General features: G+C 38.4%; 2 protein-coding genes across 3 annotated transcripts; one reads left to right on the top strand and one right to left on the bottom strand.

The window, feature by feature from the left end:
- Positions 1–242: 242 nt before the first annotated feature.
- Positions 243–4,962, bottom strand: LOC104958868 (mucosa-associated lymphoid tissue lymphoma translocation protein 1-like). Of its 2 annotated transcripts, XM_010786696.1 has the most exons (9): positions 4,609–4,961; positions 3,538–3,704; positions 2,672–2,793; positions 2,156–2,303; positions 1,871–2,049; positions 1,529–1,625; positions 1,374–1,421; positions 583–606; positions 243–476 (listed from the first exon to the last, which is right to left on the bottom strand). In XM_010786696.1, the coding sequence occupies exons 1-9, from the start codon at positions 4,758–4,760 to the stop codon at positions 400–402; spliced, it is 1,014 nt and encodes a 337-aa protein (XP_010784998.1). In that variant the 5' UTR covers positions 4,761–4,961; the 3' UTR covers positions 243–399. The 2 variants fall into 2 exon arrangements, with proteins under 2 accessions (XP_010784998.1, XP_010784999.1); XM_010786697.1 differs by lacking the exon at positions 1,374–1,421 and having other exon boundaries at positions 4,609–4,962.
- Positions 4,963–5,220: 258 nt separating this feature from the next.
- Positions 5,221–10,433, top strand: LOC104958870 (prolactin receptor-like; the record flags this gene model as incomplete). Its single annotated transcript, XM_010786698.1, has 5 exons — positions 5,221–5,371; positions 7,070–7,239; positions 7,859–7,991; positions 8,909–9,078; positions 10,267–10,433. Coding segments are annotated over exons 2-5 (531 nt in total), but the record flags the coding sequence as incomplete, so codon positions are not given.
- Positions 10,434–11,467: the final 1,034 nt, after the last annotated feature.

Below are 11,467 nucleotides of genomic sequence, written 5' to 3' on the forward strand. Positions count from 1 at the left end.
AAAACACAATTACATAGAAATACAGGCAGGATGTAAGCAATATTTATCAGAATGTCAAACACAATGATATTAATATCTGCGATTTTCTTTTTCTGGTGACAGTATGCCGTGAGATGTTGTTCAAACTATTCTACGGGTATTTTAGAGGTAATATTCTCTGTTGTTGTGTGACTTTAATATGTTGTAAAGTGTCATTTTTGCTTCCTGTGTAGCTGCTGACATGCAAGCAAGTTTCACATCTTTTCTTTGGTGTTTATTTTGAGGGAGGAACTGACAAAGGTCCTGATATCAGACAGTTACAAAGCTGACATACAGAGGAACTGTGCGTCAGCCATATAAATCACTAAAATACGTAAGGGAAAAAACAGGTTAACAATAAAGTGGTCATATATTTATGATTCACCAACACAATGAAATGAACAGACACTTACCATAAAGATGATCTGGGATACTATTTAGGAAAAATGCACTGGAACCTACAATTGAGATGTCACAATTTGAACATAGTAAAGCTGTGTAAGGAAAAGATGTGTTTGAATAAGTAGAAATGTATTAATCCTTTAAAAGTAAAGTTATTCTTACCTTCTCCAATGGTTAAAACATCATCTAGAAATACAAAAAATACAATAATATTACAATTAAATAGCTGATCAACTTTTCATTTTGTGCTTGTTGTTAAAAAATATATTATTTACATGTAAGGTTAGCATTACACTCAATCAAGATGCAAAACATTTCAGGCTGGGATTCTATGGTTTCCTACTGTTAAGAAATCCCATAAATACAACAAAACCAACAATTTTTCAGTTCTACTGAACACATGTATGTTCAGGTGACTAAAACATAATTTTCTTTTAGAAGAAGCCTCAGTACTCCGGGCCTTATTTAGTAGCAGGATGGTTTAAATGTTAATTATATCAGAGTTGTATGCCACCTTGTGGTACAGCGTGGCTCAGTAACGTGGTTTTTATAGTAAAATGTTTTCCGGCAGCAATGACAAAGAGGAATGAGCTATATCTGGCTTTGAAACACAGATCATACTTCAGTATTAGGTTAGAGTGATAACATGTTGTTTTTTGTCTTTTCATGGGATTGTTTGAAAATAAGACAAATATAAAATACAGCCATAGTTTAGCATGGATTTGAGTAAGAGTAGTGACATTAGTCAAATTAAAAAAGCATGCATTCGAAACCAGGAGATCACACTGTGTGAATAATACCTTGTGCTGGTTAGTGTTTATGTGGAAACAATCTAGATCATGACCCACATGCAGTTACACAAGTAAACAAATTACATTTGCATGCAGCAAAATCTTGCTAATAGTTCCCCTCCTGCCGTTCATTACACCATGCAGCAGTATGTTCAAATCTACCTTCTGAGCACTCCATTGCCACTGAAATCTGGACAGATATCCTCGGTTCTTTCAGTCAAGAGCAAAGCAAATAAGCACACAGACATAACAACAGTAGAGCTGGTTTTACAGGACTGTAATTTCAACTTAAAAAAATGTACTGAAGTGTGACTTACCGATCACTATGTCCACTTCGTTGGACCACATTCTCTCTGTGCTGCTGCTGATTTCACAGCGATACCTGCCGCTATGATCCTGTATCGAGTGAGGAATCTAAAATGCATAGATGTTTTTGGTTAACATGGAGCTGCTGAGATGCGATTCAAATTTCAGACTTGATCGGACCATTAAAGTATTATCGTATCGTATTAAAGCCTTGTTCCATAAAAAAGAAAGATGTTCCTGCCTAAATGTTGCCGTCTGTTCACTTTAAACAGAACAAAAAGTCTCCAAACATAAATACAAAGTAACCTAAGTAACCCTTAACCTATAAATCTTCCCTAACAACCTCTCCTCACCATGAGTTTCCTCTTTGTGGCATTGGAGAGCGGTACGCCATTTCTGTGCCACTGGTATCGAGGGATGGGCCGTCCCACCGCTCCACACTCCAGCTGCAGGGACTCCCCTACATATAGCCGCTGGGACTGAGGCTGGATCACCATCTTCAGCCGACCCTCTAAGGAGTGATAACTCTGCCCTGATAGGAGAAGAACACGAGCCATTATTGGTATTTAATCTCTACAATCTTGTTGGGAAAATATAGTTTTAAACAGAGCAGCAGTTTAACATGTGTAATATCTTACCGCAAGACACAGTGACATCCATGACTTCCACCTGAGCCCAACGGCTGAATTCAAAAGCATCTCCAGAGTTGACCCTGCATATGTAAAAGCCAGCGTCCTTCAGATGGACTGGACTTATCACCAGGTCCGCAGAGAAGCTGTTTGGTACCTGTGTTTGTGGAAAATATGAAGACTGTTTACTAACTTGAAAAAAATGAATTACCTCTTTAGCATTTACTATTAGGTCTTTTGTCTTCATCCCCCATTGGCTCTAAACTATTTATCAAAATATATTTTTTCCAGGGCTGTGTATCTTGTTGAATACACAAGGTGCATTGTAGGATTTTTGTTATTTTTCAAGATCAGAGAACATTATGCAGAAGGAATCCGTGTCTGTGTTTGTGCATTAAAATGATCAGACTTTGGCAAAACAGTGCCATCTTTCAAAAAACAAAACAAAGAAAGACACACATATTTGATCCAAAAACACCTTCCTTTAAACTTGTTAGTGTATGGGTAGGAGGTGTGGCAGCTCACCTCTTCCTTGGTCTTGAACCACTGGTACTGAACTGGAGATCTGCCCGAAGCAAGGCAGCTCAGCCGAAGATTATGACCGGATATAAGAGCCACCGACTGGGGCTGAAGGAGGATCTGCAGGGCTTTAGGAGAATTTGTATTTTAATTCATGCTTTGTTTTAATTTGAAAGACATCTGTTGCAAAGACAACACTAAATACAACATGTAAAAATCACCCAATTGGGTTTATATATGGTGGTGGTTCCAGGGGCGCCGCCAGGGATTTTGGGCCCCATGAAAAGATATCACATTGGTTACTTACATTTTTTTTTCTTAATGTTCTAAAATAGTTTGGGCTCCTGTCAATCGCGGGCCCTTAGAATCGTCCTAACTTTTCACCCCCTTACGGTGCCCCTGGGTGGTTCCCCCTAAAAGTGTTAATGGAGTCTCACTGTACTTAACTACTACAATTAACATTATGACTATTTCCTAGATTAATTGATTATTTTTCAATCTATGAAATGTAAGGGTTTAGGAATTGTGAAAAATGGCAAAGGTGATGTCTGTAAGTGATTTGTTGTGTCAGTCTAAACCGTTCAGTTCAATGTGATAGAAGACAAAGAAAAGCAGGAAATCTCCAGAGACTTATAACTGCATTTTTTAATTAAGAAAGATTACTTTAACAATAATAGAGTATCAATAAATAAATACAAAACTAAAACTGATTGAACCTTACTTTTTTACTCACTGTGTAACCTGGCTGGCAGTTGTACTGTAAGGGTGAGTCATACTTTACCTTTAAAGTTACAAATACAGAGAACAAAGATCTCCCTGATTTGGATACTTGATATCATGATAACAAAAGTATGGAGGCGTTGTTCCTGTACCTGGAGGTTTCAGGCACTGCAGGGCCTCAGAGTTGCCCACAGTTAGGAGGTAGTCGGCCAGCTGACCCGTGGTGCAGCCTCGTTCTCCCATTAGCCTCAGCAGCATTCGGCTCGGGCTTCCCTCCAGCTCCAGCACCTTCAGAGAGCACATCTCCATGTCGTCTGAGCTGGAGAAAGAAGCAAGAGGAGGACAGGTCGTCATATTTTAGAAATAACAATCACATTTTTTAACCAAGTATGTCGACACATACAAGGAATTTCCCTCTGATTTATATAGGATAATTAATGAAACATAGACATATTCAAAATAAACAGGCAATAGCTGAACAGCAATAACACCGCATAGGGGACAGTAATAGTAGATAACGTTAAATCTACATGGTGCAATTCTTTTGACCACGTCCAAATATTCAACTATGATCTAAATGTAAGAACAAGGTTTCAGCTTCAGCACAGATATTCCAAATCCAAACACAGAGCTGGAAACTTATTTTAATCCTAAATTGTTTTCTAAAAAGACACCAAAAAATAGGTTATTATATATTCTGATGCTGTTGAAAATGCTTGTTTACATCATTTTCGGTGTAAAATGTGTCTTTGTCTCAATATGTCATATTATGTGACAATAAACCTATAATACAAACAGTAAAAAAAAAAAAAGATTTAGACTTTATGCACAGAATCTTATTGTATGTAACTATGTGTTCATTTACAGGATGTGGACACATAACCATCTATAGGAGTTACGCATTATTAAAATTAATGTCCTTTGTGTCTTTTACGTTTTTCACCATAACAATCCTACACCTTGCATATGTAGGCTAGTACTATCTACTTGCTTATAACGCACAGTTGGGCACTTTAATACTAAATGTGTAGAAAATCAAATAAATAAAGTACAATGCTATTATAGTAACCAGGTAAATTCATATGAGAAAAATAAACATTTCATATCATACCATAATACAGCCTGCAACGCTTGGAGTCAGACACACTTGGATTGAACAACAATATCTTTGTGATTTTAATCGGTTAACCATGTCAATTCTTAATGTATTAATTTCAGCCTACCTGACTCTGAACCGTCTGTCATTGCCGACTATCTCTCCAAGTTTTCGCCATCCTTTCTTGCTGGATTTGTCCAACACATCGCAGAGCTTCTTCACCGCCGGCTCCTTCAACAAGTTGATCTTCGTGGACCGCTCCAAAGAAGAGTCCGACATGATGGAGCCAGGCAAGAAAAGTTTACCATCAACGCTAATTAGACTGAAGACACTAGTGTTACACCTGACAACACTTCACTTCACGACCAAAAAAAGTTGACTTCCTGAAAGAAATTGTAAAAGTGATACAGACCCTCCTACTGCGCCGTTTTGGTTTTTCCCCCACGCAGCTGCGCGCTTCTCCTGCCGAAGAGTGTGTATGCATCAAGATGAAGTATATTTGCAGGTTGGATTTTGTGTTGCCCAAGAGTATGCAAAAGGCTGCTATCTTGGGAAGATACATCAAGATACATTTCCCAAAGAACATGTTGAGTAAAATAAAGCCAATATTGAAACACCGACATCTTGTGGTATCTGCACTCTTTGGCTGTAATTCAATGTTTGTAGTGGTCACATGTACTGTACTCAGATCAGCTGGGCAATTTGTGGCGACAACAAGCCCCTCCCCTTCCATGTCTCACAGGACACCTCCTCCCCAAACTAATTTCATACCTGAGGTGCCGGACACACCGGTTGTCAGGTGTGAAGAGATCGTCCATGTAATGTAAAACTGAAGAAGGCTTCTCGATGTGTCAACACCAGTTTTATGTTACAAAACCCGCCCTGAAGAGGTAAGTAAACAGATTTAATAATGTTCATTGAGTTTGTGTGCTGTATGTAATAATATGCATTAAACATACTTATTATTACCTTCGAGTAGCTTAGTGTGTAGTTGTCAGTTTCTATTAAAAGCAGTGTAAAGGCCTGTTATTTTCACATATTCTGTGATCACATAGGCCAATGACACATTTGATTGCTGTGTATTGATTTATTATTTTGATAACTGGGCCTATAACAAAAACGAAACACTGTATGATTAAACTGAAGAGAGCATTTCTTTATTTGATTATTTAAGGATAGGCTATATTATCACAGTTGCTTTTTGTGTTCTTAATCTCCGTGGCTTGTTGTCTAAAGTAATACTTACATTATGGTGGGGCACTGAAGCATCCTTCCATTTAAGGCATTATTGTCACATGCACAGTAGCTACAGTGTAGATATAGAAATTCAAATCTTAAATTCCAAGCTAATCCTGATATTATTATTTGTTGTCTTGGCACAGAAAAATTGAGGATTTAAACTTGTGTCTGATATATGAATGCAAAGATAAATTGTGATGCATTTATATATGATTTGATCATTTGTAAGAATGGCTGCCATGTGCATGTAACATTCATAATACCACAGACAAACTGCTAAATTCAAGTTTAATGCTGAATATTTAGCTTATTATTTTTAAAATGTCAATCTCTGCTTGTCTTCTGTCAGAACTGAAAGAAATGCCTCCTGTAGCCCGCCTTGCTCAAGCAATTTTGTTCAAACTCATGAAACTGAACTATTTTTCACTGAGGTTATTGTATAAAAAACAAGAAAAACATAATTACAAAGGTGTAACCTCCTACCATTGTGGCATCCTGTAAATGACATGCTGGAGGAAGCTTTCCCACACCTGTTCAGGTGAATAATTGCATCAAGCAGTTCAGTGTTGTTAAAAAGATCAGGCAGTCTGATCCAGGGAGCATAAATCAGGCTACCTCAGAACATGTTTAACAAGTCCAAAAACAGCAGGAAGTGGGCTGTCACATATGCCCGTCTCTGTGTGTGTGTGTGTGTGTGTGTGTGTGTGTGTGTGTGTGTGTGTGTGTGTGTGTGTGTGTGTGTGTGTGTGTGTGTGTGTGTGTGTGTGTGTGTGTGTGTGTGTGTATTTGTGTGTGTGTGTGTGTGTGTGTGTGTGTGTGTGTGTGTGTGTGTGTGTGTGTGTGTGTGTGTGTGTTTGTATGTGTGCGTTTGAGCTTTATGAAATAGGGAAGTGCATAAAAGTGGTCTAAAGTCCATTGCAGCTATTTCTAATGTTCACTATTACACCAATGAGTGAGATGAGCTAAAAAACCAAAAACTGTAAGTTGTGAAATAGTTGTAAATTATATTTCTGCGTATTATATATAAACTGTTTTGTTTGACTAATTTAACACAATACAACCAGGTTATAGTTGAATCCTATTTGGAGTTAATTCTGGTAAATCGATATTTGAAACCAGTCTCGCCTTCACAACTCTATAAGCTTTTTTTGGGTAATGTTGCAGATCCCCTCGATGAAAGAGTTGAAATTATACTGTCGTGTTGATTCTCACATATTTCTTCATACTGTAGTATATTAGTATATCATGTTATGATTGCATCTGGTGAGGGCCTTTATGTATTGGCTACAACATGTACAAACAATTATGGCTTCTCCTCGTTGTTTTCCCTTTATATCTCCTTGTTTTAGGTCAAAACAAGGCACGCAGCCAAGCCACGGGTTTATATCGCATCATTAACCGCTTGTTGGTAATGTCACTTCCTGTTTCGGACCAAGCAGTGTGACGGTTTGTGCCAGGATGAGGAGAGATCTTCGGGGGGCACTGCTCCTGCTGCTGACTGCAGCTGTGCAGTCCAGCAGTAAGTGGAAAGGCTCTTTAGTTAGTTGTTTTTGGTTAGTTGTTTGGTTAGTTGTTTTGTTAGTTGTGGGTCTGTTTACAAAAAAAATAAAAAATACTTTCCTCCAAATAATATCTATATATATTATATATATACTGTATCTAACTAGACAAACAGATTTTGGATTTATTTGGATAAGTTTCGAGATCTACCTCTGATATTTGTTCAGTGCCCACAGCATTACAAATTGTTCCATTACTGCTGAAAGAAAAGTACCTAAGATAATTTTATTCTATAAAATAAATTAAACCAAACTATGTTAATAACCTGGATGCTGCTCACAGTATCTTCTCTAGATTATCCACCATGCTGGCAAAATGCTTTATACAAAATAGATGTCACAAGAGAACAAGAACAACTTATTCAATACTGTGTCGAAACAAATCCAATCTTCCAGGGTTGTTGGTTGGATGAAGAAATCTTAGATGTACATATTTCAAAAACGTGTGCAGTTTCATTAAACAAAGGTTCCAAACAACCCATTAAATTGTCATTTTAAATACGTTTCTGTTGTTTCATATATTACTGCTACTGAGTTTGGATTTACGCGCTGAGGTTTGTTTGTCTCTTGTGTTGCCAGGCATGTCTGCACCAGGGGAACCGGTCCTGCTCAGCTGCAGGTCCCCAGAGAAGGAGACGTTCACCTGCTGGTGGGAGCCAGGCTCTGACGGGGGGCTGCCCACCACCCATCACCTGTATTACGAGAGAGAAAGGTCAGTCCAATTAGCTTTGTTTAAAATGTACTGGGAATTTGAGAATTGTGCATGGATTCAACAGGTCACAGTAAAAGTTGTAGGAAAGGTGAGATCGAGGTGAATGATCCAAAACAAAACATCAAACCAGTACTCACGGTATGTTTTGACCCCAATAAGTCCCATAAAGACCAAGGAGTTTATCACCCACACCAGTGAAAGTGAAGCTTCTGTTGTTGAGTTGTAGTGATGGAGACAGGCAAGTGGAAAACTACCGGCTCTCTTGCGGACACAGTAGTGCTCGGTCAGCTGGGCACGAATCTTTGTTGCTGTGCAAGTAGACTCCAAAAGGTTTCACCTGTGTGACCCTCACTCGTCCTGGCCTGAGAAAATGTAAAAAAGCTGCTGGTTAAACATTTTTCAAATGTTGGCAGCATCAATTTTTAGGTCCACTAGTTTGGTTCGAAATATCTCGACAACTACTGTAAGGATTGCCATAAAACGTTATACAGACAGTCAAGGTCCCCTGAGGATGAATCCTTACTAGGGATCCCCAATGCTATTGATGTTAACCAATACTTCGGTTAATGCCCGAATAACTTCAATACTCACCCTCAGCTGTAGCTTGTGTTTAGTGCTTGTCATCAGCATGTTAGTTAATTGATGTTACCATGTATATTTGCCTAATTCCAATCTTAAAAAAGGCCACAATACATGGCATTGTTTTTAATGACAAAAATTATGACATTAAGGATGATGTTGTAGTGGTTATGAACAGACTGTGTAGACATCAAGTCCAGCCTTGTACTTGTTTATTGAGTGTCAACATGTATTTACTGCCCACAGCACAGTTTTACGATGCTGACTTGCTTTCCTGTCAGCAGAATGCCCTGAGCAGTGTTCACTGGTCACTGAATGGTTTATTTGTCTACGTACAGATTGGAGGGGACGTACGAGTGTCCGGACTATCTGTCAGCTGGGAGGAACTCCTGCTTCTTTGACAAGAACCACACCTCCATCTGGGTTGACTACTACCTGACTGTAATGGCCTCCAATGCCCTCGGGAATGCCACTTCAGACCCCTTCAAGATGGATGTGATGGAAATCGGTATGTTTCTACCAAAAATAAGTAAAAATAAAGATATGAACATCATCCTTATTTAAGTAAAGACAATGATACCATGCAGGAAAACCAAAATGTAGACAAACACAGTAACTAATGAAGAATGAATTTGTTTTGAAAATCTGATCCTTATAGTGTTATTTCTGGACCTTGGACTGTGGAATATAATTCCTGTGGATTTGGCTCTTCACTGAACTACTTACTATAATGTCTTTATCAATGGTCACATTCCTTTATGGTCTGTTGCTTGACAACAACGAACCACAAAGGAAATAGTTGAGGTTTTCTGCCACTGACTAAATTAAATGAAGTTAAAACATGTTTAATTACTCATTCAATTATATTAGAGTATTGAATTATTTATAATCCAGCATATTTATAGAATATCTTCCTTGCTCACTGGTGTCACACTTGAAGCGATACCCTTTGACCTATTGACAGCCCCTCGATCTGTGTATTCCTTAGAGTAGAAGACAGCAAGCAGCAGAAAATGATCTGTATTGATTCAGCTAATCAGTTTTATTGGCTGTGCAGCCTTATTGAGTTTAGAAGAATGGAAAATAACTGACAGACGGAAAAGAGGCACAGAAGAAAGCCTGAACAGAATGAGGAGGAACTGGTTTGGGACTGGTGTGAAACTTGTGTACAGTCCAGGATCAGATTTCACAGCTTTAGATTGGTGTTTGAATGTGGTCTCCTTACTACTGTACATGTGGAGCAGGAACACGTTGCATGCAGGAAAATAATGAATCAACTTAATTAGATTTTGTCTGAGGGATCTTAACTTACATGGATTGACATGAAATGTACCTTTCTATAGCCCACTGCTATATGTCAGTTTCCACTTATCCACTGAAATATTTCAACAAATATTGGATGGATTGATATAAAACTTGGTACACACAAAATGTCCCTCTCAGGAGGAATGCTGATCTTATTTTGTGATCACTCAAATTCTCGTCAGATAAACAGTTGTATTTGTCCAATACGTTGGTTATATTGTTTTAAATTATTTCCGGGATGTTTTCTCTTTACAATGACTGACAGGATCTATTTTATTTTTAAGTAATTTTTGTATTGTTGTTTTGAATATATTAGCATGTTGGCTTAATCATTTAGCGCACAGCATTTCTTGTATGACTCTGGGCTCAGACTATTGTTCTGTCTCGACAGTGAAGCCCGATGTTCCTGGAAATGTAACGCTGCGGGTAGAAGAGAGAGAGGCCAGTCCATCTCTCCACGTCAGATGGATGCCTCCCTCTAACACAGACACCAAATCCGGTTGGGTCACTATCAAATATGAACTAAGGGTCAAAAAAGATAACAGCAACAACTGGAAGGTGGGTTTGAAATTGTAAAAACTGAATTCCTACAAAAGAATTTTCACACAAACACATCCTTCACAGTGGCATCAAGTAGTATTACAGTTGTGTTTTTACCCTTTTGAGTTCCCAAAACTAAATGTGGACTCATGGGACTCACAGTGTGTTTGTTGTGCAGGACAGTTTCACCACGAGGGCCGAAACTAGACAATCCATGATTTAAAATCTGTTATAAATGTTTTCTGATTTTTTTGGGGTTTGTTTTAGAGCTGAAACCATAAGCTGATGAATTGATTGAATACAAAGGTACCTGCTTCTCAATGGTGATAATTTGCTTAGTCCTATATGATAGCCAACTGAATATCTTTCACTTTTGGACTAAGGGTTGGACAAAAAAAAACGTTATTGCCATTTTATGGCACAGATAATTAGTCCGAGAAAAATTATATGCAGATTAGTTTCAGCACTACTTTCTTCTTCATCACTTACTGTATGTTTGTATGAACAGTAATAAGCCCTTTTGTTTTGCAATTATCATCAGTGGAGAAAATACACTGAACAAAAATATAAATGCAACACTTTTGTTTTTGCTCCCATTTTTCATGAGATGAACTCAAAGATCTAAAACATTTTCTATATACACAAAATAACCATTTATCTCAAATATTGTTCACAAATCTGAAAGAATCTGTGATAGTGAGCACTTCTCCTTTGCAGAGATAATCCATCCCACCTCACAGGTGTGGCATATCAAGATGCTGATTAGACAGCATGATTATTGCACAGGTGTGCCTTAGGCTGGCCACAATAAAAGGCCACTCTGAAACGTGCAGTTTTGCTTTATTGGGGGGGTCTGGGGGGGTCCGAAAACCCTAGGGTTAAACCCTAACCCTAACATGTCACCCATCTCCTTTGCATAGAGTTGATCAGGTTGTTGATTGTGGCCTGTGGAATGTTGGTCCACTCCTCTTCAATGGCTGTGCGAAGTTGCTGGATATTGGCAGGAACTGGAACACGCTGTCGTATACGCCGATCCAGAGCATCCCAAACAT

This window comes from Notothenia coriiceps, unplaced genomic scaffold, assembly GCF_000735185.1.
Source record: "Notothenia coriiceps isolate Sejong01 unplaced genomic scaffold, NC01 NC01_scaffold00029466, whole genome shotgun sequence".
In the NCBI taxonomy this organism is placed as follows: Eukaryota; Metazoa; Chordata; class Actinopteri; order Perciformes; family Nototheniidae; genus Notothenia; species Notothenia coriiceps.